We start from the raw sequence: 13,662 nt of genomic DNA on the forward strand, positions 1-13,662 counted from the left end.
CAAGGAAAAAACATGCTGCAGACCAAACCAATGGGGAAGGAAGCAAGGTAAGAGGACGTCGTGAAAGTGGGTACAGTCTGTGTGGCAGGAAGAAACGATAGCAGATGGATGAAACTTACAACAGAATGGAGAGCCATGGATGGAAGGTGGCACAAGGGCCACTAGAGATGGAGATGAGCCAGGCAACTGGGAACCTTGGTAGGTCCTATGTGCTCATGGTTTGGCTGCGTGGCCTTCACCCTGCAGTGGACAAAATGAGGCTGTGTTGATGAGGATGATTTTAATGGGGATGACAAGTAGGCGGAAGGAGTGGACTATACCCAGGCAGATTATATCAGTGTAACAGCTTCCGAGACACTGCAGACCAATGGACAGGCTGGGATTGCTAATCACAGAAATTTCAAGGCTGTCTGATGTATTCATCGCAAAGACAGAACAGGGAACGTTTCCTGGTACTCGGTTCTCCATCGAGGATCCCTTCACATGCTTCCAGGCCTCACAGACACTCATGGAGGGGGAGGGAAAGATGAGATGTCCAAGGGCCAACGATAGGACAGCCACTAAACGTTTACAGCTGCAAACCCTGGCAAACAGGATTTCTATAGTGGAGCTGGGATTTAAGAGTACGGCTGAGGCCCTTTAAATTAATTGGGTAGAAGATCATCTAATTAAACCACTACAGACACAAAGGGCCCAATCCTCATCTGGTAGAAATTGGCACTGATTCATTGACTTCCACTGAGTTACAATTCATACCAGCTGAGGATCTGGCCTGTAGTCAGTGGAGACTGAAGGTTTTATGGGCAGACTAGTATTGTGACCTCACACCAGGGGAGTTCATTAGAATCTGGGAAATGTTCTGTCTTTTATTTGGCGATCATGGGTACCTGTGCACATTCGTGCATGTGCGTGCGTGTGCATATGCTGTTGTGCATGCCAAAGGCCAACTGCCAATTATGCGGCACCCTCAGAACCCATAAAGACCCACCCAAAATCATGAGGATGGTCTACTCTGAATCGTGCTGGAATTACCATACCAGTCCCACTGTGTTGAAGAGGACTCCTGCAAAGGTCGGAAGCTCATTCAAGATCCGCAGATACTGGAGCTTTGCCTGGGTTGTTGAAACCTGAGGAAATACATCAGTGTAACAAGGCAAAGACTCAAGAGACTGAAAAAGCTAAAGAGGATCCCAAAGAAGGAGTCAAGGAAGGTCCTCTCCAGAAGCTTGGGGAGTGCTTGGTGCACAGTTCTGGGGGGTTTAGAATTTGCCATTGTGCCTCAAATGATTCATGAAATGGAGACATCCCCAGGTGACGTGGAGAGGGCAGCTATGCTCCCTTAACAACTGAAGGCAAGTAGCTGCTGTTGTTGGAAACAAATAGTTTATTTTGCAGTGGGGCAGGGCAAACGTCTAAAAGTTTATTGGCCCAGAGAAGGAGAACGTCCATTCAGACATGCAGGTACTTCTGTAAACCCTTAGAGGATGATGTGTCCTTCTGGGATCTACGGCTCCCGTGAGAAGTGGCCTCCCTCACAGGAACTCCAGCAATGGCAGGGGCTGGATGGGCAGACAGGCCCCTCTCCTGGGGCATTGCCACACATCTGACTCTTGATGCTCGGAAGCAAAAAATGGGAAAATAATCCTAAAGCCAAGTTAACTAAACTGGTGACTTTTTGGCCAAGTTTCAGGTGGTTCTTAGTTTATCTGAACTGACTGTGCTCCACCATGGTTTACTGCTGTGAAATCCAGATCACCCTGGCAAATGGATTCATGACAAAGAGCAGGCTAGCGGGCTGTCACCCCCGGGGATTTACAGCACACTGTATTGGACTTAAACATCAATTGCATACAATAACACGAATCCCTGGCTAGCCATGCACACTAATCGCAAGTGAAAACATAAAAGCTCCTGCAGGCATATATCAGCTGCAGCACTCCCCACCCAGAACCCATGGTAGGGCTGCGCTGGCTTCTGCTTACCTTGGTGCCACTGGGCGACTGGTTCTGATGGGCCTTCAGCTGCTGAGAGAGAGATTTCCGAAGGCTCTTCTCTTTGATGAGCTGCAGAAGTGAAGGAGGCAGAAACGGCTCCAGCCCCCACTCCTTCCTGCAAGCAGAAATGACTTCAGAGAGAGGAGAGAGAGCAGCAGGTGCTCAGAAGAGAGAGATGACAGAGAATGGAGGGGAAGGAGGAGAACAATACACATGGACAGAACCTGAGGGCAGGTGTGTGTGGGTGGGGAGCAGCTCTGAGACACCACTGGGCCTCCTCTAAGCCCTCCTGCTACCTTAGCAGAGTGAATCAGGAAGTGGTCAGATGCAGATCCTACCGCTGGGGAGTTCTGGTGTAGGGGGTGGGGATGAGAAGCAAGGCAGGGTTTCACTGCAAGATACAAATCTGGGGCCAAATTCAGCCCTGGTGTCAGTGGGTGTAACTACTCTGAAGTCAACAGAGTCTCACCCATTGACATCAGGTCTGAATTTGGACCCCGGTTTCTAACGCTACTGCTGGTTTATAAAGACCCAGCCACATTTATAACCAAGTAAGTGTTGATCCGCCACTTCACTACATTGTTTCTGCTTCCAAACCAGTAAGTACCTCAAGTCTACTCCAGAGAGGCAAACAAATCCAGAGCTTGTCCTTATTCCAAGTGACTGGAGAGACAGGAGGAGTTCTCTCCTATTCCACCATTATTACAATCGTTTATTATTTCTAATCTGTTAGGTGCTTTACAGACAAGGTCTCTGCCCCACATGGCTCCCAATCAGGGCCCCTCTCCTGGTGTGATGCTAGCACAGACTTTGGTAGCTCATACCAGGCTGCATCAAGGTGGCTGGAGTTTTGGCCTCAGGAGGAATGGATTCTTACTGCTGAGATGAGAAACCTCAGTCTGCCAAGGACTGGCTGCCTAGTGCATGTCCAGGATGAAGGCTGGATTATTCCTCCCCTGCTCACATGGTATGGCACACATTCTGCCCTGCAATCTACTGCACAGGAGGAGGGGGAACGTTCTGCAGGTTGACTATTGACCCCAGACTGCGGTGAAGATGATTCCGAGTACCCAGCTTGCGCTCTCCTCCCCTCCCGCGCAATCTGCAGGCATTGCCTGATGTGCCACAGCTCCATTCTTCTGGCCATATTTGGCTGTATCTCAGGGAGCCAACTGGCAGGGTGCAAAGGATGGGAGTGGAGAGGCAGACAGGAGCTGGAAACAGTTATTGGGACACTGAAGCACCCTCTTGCCAACAGAGGGAGCCAAAGCCATTGCTAAGCGTCTACAGGGCAACACAAGCAGTGAAGAAGGCTGAGCCTTGGCTGTTTCGGTCTGCCAGGGCTAAGGGTATGTCTACACTATGAAATTAGGTCGAATTTATAGAAGCCGGTTTTATAGAAATCGGTTTTATACAGTCGATTGTGTGTGTCCCCACATAAAATGCTCTAAGCGCATTAAGTCGTCGGACCGCGTCCACAGTACCGAGGCTAGCATCGACTTCCGGAGCGTTGCACTGTGGGTAGCTATCCCACAGTTCCCGCAGTCTCTGTCACCCATTGGAATTCTGGGTTGAGATCCCAATGCCTGATGATGCAAAAACAGTGTCGCGGGGGGTTCTGGGTACATGTCGTCAGGCCCCTCCCCCTCTGTCAGAGCAACAGCAGACAATCGATTCGCGCCTTTTTACCTGGGTTACCTGTGCAGACAACATACCATGGCAAGCATGGAGCCCACTCAGTTCACCATCACCATATGTCATCCGGGTGCCGGCAGACGTGGCACTGCATTGCTATACAGCAGCAGCTAATTGCCTTTTGGCAGTAGACGGTGCAGTATGACTGGTAGCCGTCATCGGCTATCTGGGTGCTGGCAGACGTGGGGCTGCATTGCTACACAGCAACAGCTCCTTGCCTTTTGGCAGTGGATGGTGTATTACGACTGGTATCTGTCATCGTCGTATTCCTCAGTGAGTTCAATCAGAGGCACCTGGGCAGACACGTTTTGTCTCCTGGCCTATTGAACCGTCTTGACGATGATGGCTAGCAGTCATAGTACATCATTTTCTGCCAAACACCCAGAAGATGCCGATGGCTATCAGTCATGCGGCACCGTCTGCTGCCAGCTTAAGATGTAAAAAATAGATGGACCAGATTTGTTCTGTATTCATTTGCTTCCCACTCCCTCCGTGAAATCAAAGGCCTGCTAAACCTATGGTTTTGAGTTCAATCTTTGGGGGGGCCATTCTGTGTGACAGTTGTTTGTGTTTCTCCCTGATGCACAGCCACCTTCGTTGATTTTAATTCCCTGTACCTGTAAGCCATGTCAGCACTCACCCCTCCCTCCCTCCCTCCCTCCTTCAGACAATAGTTTCGCGCCTTTTTTCAGCCCAGATGCCATAGCACTGGGATCATTGAGCCCGCTCAGATCCCCACGGCAATTATGAGCACTATGAACACCACACACATTGTCCTGGAGTATATGCAGAGCCAGAACATGCCAAAGCAAAACCAGGCAAGGAGGAGATTGCAGCGCTTGCATCGCAGCAACGAGAGTAATGAGGAAATTGACATGGACATAGACCTCTCACAAAGTACTGGCCCCAGCAATGTGCAAATCATGGTGTTACTGGGGGAGGTTCATGGCGTGGAACGCCGATTCTAGGCCCAGGAAACAAGCACAGACTGGTGGGACTGCATCGTGTTGCAGGTGTGGGACGATTCCCAGTGGCGGCGAAACTTTCGCATGCGTAAGGGCACTTTCATGGAACTTTGTGACTTGCTTTCCCCTGCCCTGAAGCACCAGAATACCAGGATGAGAGCTGCCCTCACAGCTGAGAAGCGAGTGGCGATAGCCCTGTGGAAGCTTGCAATGCCAGACAGCTACCGGTCAGTTGGGAATCAATTTGGAGTGGGCAAATCTACTGTGGGGGCTGCTGTGATAGCCAATGCAATCAAAAACCTGCTGATATCAAGGGTAGTGACTCTGGGAAACGTGCAGGTCATAGTGGATGGCTTTGCTGCAATGGGATTCCCAAACTGTGGTGGGACGATAGACGGAACCCATATCCCTATCTTGTCACCGGAGCACCAAGCCACCGAGTACATAAATCGCAAGGGGTACTTTTCAATGCTGCTGCAAGCCCTGGTGGATCACAAGGGATGTTTCACCAATATCAACATGGGATGGCTGGGAAAGGTATATGATGCTCGCGTCTTCAGGAACTCTGGTCTGTTTCAAAAGCTGGAGGAAAGGACTTTCTTCCTGGACCAGAAAATAACCGTTGGGGATGTTGAAATGCCTATCATTATCCTTGGGGACCCAGCCTACCCCTTAATGCCATGGCTCATGAAGCCGTACACAGGCAGCCTGGACAGGAGTCAGGACCTGTTCAACTATAGGCTGAGCAAGTGCCAAATGGCGGTGGAATGTGCATTTGGACGTTTAAAAGTGCGCTGGCGCAGTTTACTGACTCAGATAAACCTCAGCGAAGCCAATATTCCAATTGTTATTGCTGCTTGCTGTGCGCTCCACAATATCTGTGAGAGTAAGGGGGAGACATTTATGGTGGGGTGGGAGGTTGAGGCATATCGCCTGGCCGCTGATTATGCACAGCCAGACACCAGGGCGGTTAGAAGAGTACAGCAGGGCGCGGTGCGCATCAGAGAAGCTTTGAAAACGAGTTTTGTGACTGGCCAGGCTACGGTGTGAAACTTCTGTTTGTTTGTCCTTGATGAACCCTCCCACCCCCGGTTTACTCTACTTCCCTGTAAGCTAACCACCCTCCCCTCCCACTTCGAGCATCGCTTGGGGAGGCAATAAAATCACTGTTACTTCACATTCATGCATTCTTTATTAATTCATCACACAACTAGAGGGATAACTGCCAAGGTAGCCCGGGAGGGGTGGGGGAGGAGGGAAGCGCCGGGTGGGGTGGGGGAGGAGGGAAGGACAAGGACACACTGCAGTTTAAAACTTTAACTCTTATTGAAGGCCAGCCTTCCGATGCTTGGGCAATCATCTGGGGTGGAGTGGCTGGGTGGGCAGAGGCCCCCCCCACCGTGTTCTTGGGCGTCTGGGTGAGGAGGCTATGGAACTTGGGGAGGAGAGCTGTTGGTTACACAGGGGCTGTAGTGGCGGTCTCTGCTCCTGCTGCCTTTCCTGCAACTCAACCATACGCTGGAGCATTTCAGTTTGATGCTCCAGCAGCCGGAGCATCGACTCTTGCCTTCTGTCAGCAACCTGACGCCACCTATCCTCTTCAGCCCGTCACCTCTCCTCTCGTTCATATTGTGCTTTTTTGCACTCTGATATTGACTGCCTCCACACATTCTGCTGTGCTCTGTCAGCGTGGGAGGACATCTGGAGCTCCGAGAACATATCATCCCGAGTCCGCTGTTTTCTTCTTCTAATCTTCACTAGCCTCTGTGAAGGAGAAACATTTGCAGCTGGTGGAGGAGAAGGGAGAGGTGGTTAAAAAAGACACATTTTAGAGAACAATGGGTACACTCTTTCACGTTAAATTTTGCTGTTCACATTACACAGCACATGTGCTTTCGTTACAAGGTCGCATTTTTCCTCTTATATTGAGGGCCTGCCGGTTTGGTGTGAGAGATCACTCAGGCAGTGCCAGGCAACAGAATTCGGCTTGCAGGCAGCCATGGTAAGCCACAGTCTTTTGGCTTTTTTAACCTTCATAACATGTGGGAATGGTTTCAAACAGCCACGCCCTCATTTCCCATACCAAGGACCCGTTTGGTTGGCCATTTAAAATGGGTTTGCAATGTAAAAGGAGGGGCTGCGGTTTCCGGGTTAACATGCAGCACAAACCCAACTATCCCCTCCCCCCACCCCCCCCACACCCAATTCTCTGGGATGATCACTTCACCCCTCCCCCCCACCACGTGGCTAACAGCGGGGAACATTTCTGTTCAGCCGAGCAGGAACAGGGACCTCTGAATGTCCCCTTAATAAAATCACCCCATTTCAACCAGGTGACTGTGAATGATATCACTCTCCTGAGGATAACAAAGAGAGATAAGGAATGGATGTTGTCTGCATGCCAGCAACACAGGGACCATACGCTGCCATGCTTTGTTATGCAATGATTCCAGACTACGTCCTACTGGCCTGGCATGGTAAAGTGTCCTACCATGGCGGACAGGATAAGGCAGCCCTCCCCAGAAACCTTTTGCAAAGGCTTTGGGAGTACATGAAGGAGAGCTTTCTGGAGATGTCCCTGGAGGATTTCCACTCCATCCCCATACACGTTAACAGACTTTTCCAGTAGCTGTACTGGCCGTGATTGCCAGGGCAAATTAATCATTAAACACGCTTGCTTTTAAACCATGTGTAATATTTACAAAGGTACACTCACCAGAGGTCCCTTGTATGCCCTCAGGGTCTGGGAGCACGCCTTGGGTGAGTTCGGGGGTTACTGGTTCCAGGTCCAGGATGATAAACATATCCTGGCTGTTGGGGAAACCAGTTTCTCCACTTCCTTGCTGTGAGCTATCTTCATTGTCTTCATCATCATCATCTTCCGCGTACCCCGAACCCGCTTCCCTGTTGTGTGATTCTCCATTGATGGAGTCAAAGCACACGGTTGAGGTAGTGGTGGCTGCACCCCCTAGAATGGCATGCAGCTCCACGTAGAAGCGGCATGTTTGTGGCTCTGCCCCCTTCCCTTTGCCTCTCTGGCTTTGTGGTAGGCTTGCCTTAGCTCCTTAATTTTCACGCGGCACTGCTGTGCGTCCCTGTTATGGCCTCTGTCCTTCATGGCCTTTGAGACTTTTTCTAATATTCTGCCATTTCGTTTACTGCTATGGAGTTCAGCTAGCACTGATTCGTCTCCCCATATGGCGAGCAGATCCCGTACCTCCCGTTCGGTCCATGCTGGAGGTCTTTTGCGATCCTGGGACTCCATCATGGTTACCTGTGCTGATGAGTTCTGCGTGGTCACCTGTGCTCTCCATGCTGGGCAAACAGGAAATGAAATTCAAAAGTTCGTGGGGCTTTTCCTGTCTACCTGGTCAGTGCATCTGAGTTGAGAGCGCTGTCCAGAGTGGTCACAATGAAGCACTGTGGGATAGCTCCCGGAGGCCAATAACGTCGAATTCCGTCCACACTACCCCAAATCCGACCCGCAAAGGCCGATTTTAGTATTAATCCCCTCGTCGGAGGTGGAGTAAAGAAACCAGTTTAAAGGGCCCTTTAAGTCGAAAGAAAGGGCTTCGTCGTGTGGACGTGTCCAGGCTTTATTCGATTTAACGCTGCTAAAGTCGACCTAAATTCGTAGTGTAGACCAGGCCTAAGAGAATGGTCTCTTTGGCCTCCCTTCAAGGAGTGCTGCATCCGCTGCATTTGGGGGTTGAACCAACCCTGATTTCAAAGCAACATTCAGAACCACTCAGTTTCAGCTAGCAAGGAAGGATTCTCTAATGGTTAGAGCTGGGAACCAGGACTCAGGAGATCTTGGGTCTACTTCTGGCTCTGACACTTGGCCAGCTCCCTTAACCCCTGTATGCCTCAGTTTCTCCATATGTGAAAAGGGGATAACACCTACCTCCCTCCCTCATAGGATGGGCGGGGCAGGACTGTGAAGGTTAATTCATTATTGATTGAAACATAATCTGGAAGCCTCAAATGACCCAGGACAGGGAAATGCAAAGCATCGCTACAATTGTATGCTGGAATTATACAGCCCCATCAGGTTTGCCTACTTTGGACGCCAAGGTGTAAATCAGGAAATGGCCCCAGGTTCACAGCAAACTTCTCCACCAGCCTGTGCTGGGTCTGGTGTTTGTAATGAAAGCCTGCTGGTTTCAGGCATCTCTTTGCAAATGTTCTGTGTGTCCTATCAACAGCGTTGTGCTGGGCCTGCTGCCAAACCCACTTCCCATCAGCTGATTCTGACCTGCATTCCAGCTGCACCCTACATCGCCTCATCCTGAAACATTCACCTGCAGAGCCCCAGTGACAAAGGAGGAGCCCTGGCCAGGTAACGATACGTGGCTGGGGAATGGGGGCAGGGCTGGGAAGGGGGAATTGGGAGATCAGGACTCACTCCACAGTTTTGAGGGACACCTTCTGGGCTGGCCGGGTGGCGGAGACGGTGATGTAGATATGGAGGGCAGCCAAACTCAGCAGCGTCTCTGGCTTGGGGTCCATCCCAAAGCGCTCCCTGATCACATCGTTGCGGCTCTGGGGTAAGAGAGGAGACCGCTCAGAATCAAACTGGAGCTGGCCCCTCGGCCACTTCACAAACACAACACCTGAGCATCCCAGTGTTGCTGCCAGACAGTTCTGCCTTGGGAAGGCAGTGCACCGAGCTGCCAGGCACAGGCCGGCTGCTCTGCAGACAGCAATGGACTGGTTGGCTTCTTCTTCTACCATCTGCCACCTCAGCTGATCTGCCAGCCTTCACAGTGTCTGACATCTCCATCAAACGCAGGGGAGAAACACAATGTTAGAGCCATCCCAGAAAAGATTTACTTCTGGTAGGGCACTGCTGAAAGGAAGCTCACAGAGCCAGTGTTCTTAGTGGCACTGGCAGGGCACTGCCGACAGGAAGCTCACAGAGCCAGTGTTCTTAGTGGCACTGGCAGAGCACCCCTGGCACGAAGCTCAGAGTGCCACTGTTCTGAGTGGCACTGGCAGGGCGCTGCCAGCAGGAAGTTCACTGCCGGAGTTCTAAGTGGCACTAGCAGGGCAATGCAAAGCACGTTGGGTAATGCTGGGACTGAAGTGACCCGAGAACAGCAATGAGGCTGTATTTCTATTGGCCACGGGCCTGACCTTCTGTCTGTCCTTCCCCCTACCTGGATGTACAGGTACTCAAACGCTGCTGGGTCTCGATGCAGCAGCTCCACTGGGTCTTTGGGGAAGAAGCTCACACGGAAGAGGCATCGCATCCCCTGATAATGTGTCCTCTGCACCACCTGTCCCAGGGGATGAACAAGAGCAGGTGAGGCAAGAAGCAGGAGTTACTGTTGTAAGGCAGCAGTGTGGGGAGCAGTCCTTTATCCAGCTCTGCACCCCGTGCATTTCACAGCCCCCTTCCCCTACCATTCCCTGTCCATTGTACTCACCCTGGAAATTGAGATCAGCCCAAACTGGTACACTAGGGCACAATGCACCAAACTCTAGGGGAATTCAGAGCTGGATTGGAACTTCACAGCTCAGCCCATCTCTGCCAGGGAGGTCAGGCAGCCTCACTGAGAGGAGCTGACAGGATTCAGGGCCATTCCTGCAAGAGGCTGTGGGGCTCCGGCAGACTTATAGAGGCATTACAAGCCCAGTTTTGCAGGCACTTATAGACCAAGGTCATATCAACCCCATAGATCAGATCAGATTCGACTAGACAGGTACAGATGCACATACGAACACTCAGACCTCCCACTACCTGACTGCACCCACAGACCAGACAGTTAGAGGTCTACAATTGAAGATTTGTGCCTGCACAATTGGAGCCCAAATGGGAAGCCTTTTGGGAATGTGGCTTGCCATCTTTTAATCTTCTCCCGTGTGGGAGTGTCCCAGAAGGATGCTGAGGATTCCCGGTTACACGAAGCCAGTGTTTGTACAGCAGCCCAAAGACGTACATTATTATTACTCTTACTAAAGCCGTCCTGGAAGCCCCTGCCCTTTGCCAGGGAGAAATGGGTTGGGCTCTCCTTGCAAGGCATCAGAACTGCCCCTCAGTTGGCCAGAGGGGGCGCTGCAGAACAACGTGAGGCACATTCTCCCTATCACGGGGCTAAGGACACTGCTTCCTTCCACACCTTTCCCAACCTCATCCAGTCCAGGTATCAAGCCTGAGTCTCCTATGCAGCTGGGCAGATCCACAGGCCACTCAGTCAGCCCCTTTCCCCGTCTTACTGGTTCCAGAGCCTGCTGAAGTGCCAGTGGGAACCCTTCCTTGCCCCATGTGGCACTAAAAGAGTCTCCATTGCATCAGCTAATCAGAAAGTACGATTGCAAGTCTGAATGCCCTTCACCCCAGGGACAGTGAGCCCCCGGGACCCCAGGCTGGATGGACCTGCAGACTGGATTCCCCTCTTGCCCCAGCAGAAGCTCATCCCTCCCGGGCAGGATTAAAGCACATCATTCGTTTAGGTCTAACACTGTAAGGAACCATGCCTGGCAGCTATAACCAGCAGTCCTGGATTCATCTCCTGGCCACACGTGAAGGCAGCTGCCTAGCTCTCCTATGCTCTGCCTGGGATGTTAGTTAACACTGGCCTCCCAACCCTCCCAGTCTTGGGGACAAAAGAATCTCCGCGTTGCCATGGGAGAGTGTATGACAGATAGATCACGGATTGTTTCTCTCCCTGGGCAGCCCCATCAGGACTTCCCCGGAGCACTGACTCCCCCATGCAGAACTGAGCCTGTGGGACCCTTTCCAGCAGTGACTGATGTCACCAAACTGATTCCATCTTACACCTTCAGCCTAGCCCTGAGCTCCTTCCTCCTAGGTGGAAACCTCCCCACCCTCATGGAGCCAGACCTCCTGCTACAAGTACAATGCTTGGCCTGGTGGCAGGTGTCTAGCCATGCAGCTTAGAAGCTTACGTGGGCCAGGGGCTGCTTGTCCTGGAGGAGGAGGAACTTGTGGCTCTGCTCTGGGCTGGAATACTCCAGGACCAGGGCAAAATGCTCGATGTATCTCAGGGAGAGGCGGTCCTGTAGCGTCACCATCACGTCCTGGCAATGTAACCCAGAGAGAGACACAGGCAGGGTTACATGGGCCCAGCAGGTAACATCTGTATGCATGTTTGCAGGAGGTGCAAGAGCTGCTGTTCCGGGTATAACAGGGCACTGTTGTTATGCAGCCCAGCTCTGTGTTCCTTTCCATAGGCCCTGGGAGAGTGTTATCGGAGAACTACTAACTAAACAGACCATGGCCTGTGCAATAGCAATGTATTACTCTGCACCTAGCTCAAAGGGAGACTAAGGGAACCTCCCTTATGGCAACAGTAAAGGAGCGATCCCTCATTGCATTAGGGGACATGTCTTTATAAAAGAGACCTCGGGCCATTCCACTACCCGTGGGAGGACAGAAGGCAGGGTATTAGATGGGCAGATGTAAATCTCTGACTGGTCAGTACTGTTATAACAGAGGGGATGTTTTCAATCAGGCTGCGCTGGGAATTAGGAGAACAGCCTGTTATTGTTAATGGGCATAACAGGCTTAATAATAATCCACATACCATGCTGCAAATGTACCCCCTCCCCAGGCCAGCTGTGTACAAGGAATGTCAGACCCGACTCTGAAGAGCTATAGCTAGTGCCAGAGTGGGGATCATGAGGGTAGCACAACAGGGTATGTAGCACAGTGCATGCTGACAGCCTGATTCAGCACTGGACCCCAAAACAAAGGTGGAGGCTGGTGAAATGGGGGAGGGAGAGAAGACAGGGTCACAGAAGAGCAGAATATTGTACCTGGAAAATATAGCACCCAGGGAGGGAAACATGCTATTTATTATCTGGGGACAGTGCACAGACAGCAACATGCTTTGTGCAAGGCCGCAGGAGACTGGGAAACAGAACAAGCAAATGTGATAAGGGAAACACAGAAGCCAAGGAAGGGCCCGTGGGGTCAGAGGAGGGCTCGCACCTTGACAGTTGTTCGGCCATCAAATGTGAATGACTTGATCTGCCCGTTCTCCAGGAAAACCTTCAATACATTGGGGATGAGGAGGAGAGCTTCCTTCTTCAACATCTCCTGGCAAACAGGACCAGGGGAAAGGCAGACCACCAATGGGTGTGAAACAGGAAGGGAATGCAGCAAAGAAAGGGGGGGTTGAAAGGAAGAGTATAGGAACAGGAGATGGGGGAAAGAGAGGGAATGAGGGGAGAGGCCCATGAAATATGAGAGAGAGAGAGAGAGAGAGAGAGAGAGAGAATGTCAGTGATATACTGGTTACTGAAGCCTCTGCTCCTTCAGAATTATGCACTAAGAAGAGGCAAATTTCCTGTGAAAATACAGCATCTGCGTCGAGCTCTTTGAAAGCACAAGGGCTGAGAATTTCAGAGCTGTCTGGTGGATTCACATACTTGAATCTCCCTTGATCCATCTCAAGCCGTACAGGAACCCATCTGTTGAACTGCACACCCCATGCGGGCAGAACAGCGAAGAATGATTTTATTTAGCAAGCAATTTTTGAATCAGATAATTACTTAATTGATTTGGCTTAAAAATAGAATTTGCTAGAAGCACTTTAAGATTTATTTTTACTAGCGCTGCTTATCAAAATCTTTCTGCAATTAAGATATGTCACTGGGATAAACATTATCGCAGGATTACAGTCTCTCATGGCTATTCAGAAATACCCAGGCAAAACGGCCCCATTCACAGGCACGGTCTCAAAGCTCTTTGCACTGGGGTTTAAACCATATAACTCTTCATTAAAGTCAACTGGCAACCCCCACATAGTGTTCTGAAAAACACCCTCCTGGTCGAAGCAAGAGACACTGATCTCACGGAAACCTTCTCAGCCAAGGATTCAGTTTCTCTGACACCAAATGCCTGATCTGGGTTACATTGTTTTGATGAGCATTTCGTCACGAAAATATCATAACAGATCTTCTGCTGTCTGACTGGCTCAGAGGACAAACTTTTTGGGTGCTTCAGCCTATCAGAGCTAGACTTCTCTGCGCAAGCACAG

The 13,662-nt window shown here is 51.0% G+C and overlaps 1 protein-coding gene across 4 annotated transcripts in view; it reads right to left on the reverse strand.

The window, feature by feature from the left end:
* FRMPD3 (FERM and PDZ domain containing 3) overlaps positions 1-13,662 on the reverse strand; it is a 146,186-nt gene that overhangs the window by 32,115 nt on the left and 100,409 nt on the right. For all 4 annotated transcript variants that reach the window (XM_034781383.1, XM_034781380.1, XM_034781384.1 and 1 more), the window contains 6 exons: positions 12,612-12,719; positions 11,567-11,698; positions 9,814-9,933; positions 9,060-9,196; positions 1,983-2,109; positions 1,038-1,127 (listed from right to left, as the gene is read on the reverse strand). In XM_034781383.1, coding sequence (XP_034637274.1) covers positions 1,038-1,127; positions 1,983-2,109; positions 9,060-9,196; positions 9,814-9,933; positions 11,567-11,698; positions 12,612-12,719 — 714 coding nt within the window. The remainder of the gene's footprint in view (positions 1-1,037; positions 1,128-1,982; positions 2,110-9,059; positions 9,197-9,813; positions 9,934-11,566; positions 11,699-12,611; positions 12,720-13,662) is intronic.

This window comes from Trachemys scripta, chromosome 9 (genome assembly GCF_013100865.1).
Source record: "Trachemys scripta elegans isolate TJP31775 chromosome 9, CAS_Tse_1.0, whole genome shotgun sequence".
NCBI classification, from domain to species: Eukaryota; Metazoa; Chordata; order Testudines; family Emydidae; genus Trachemys; species Trachemys scripta.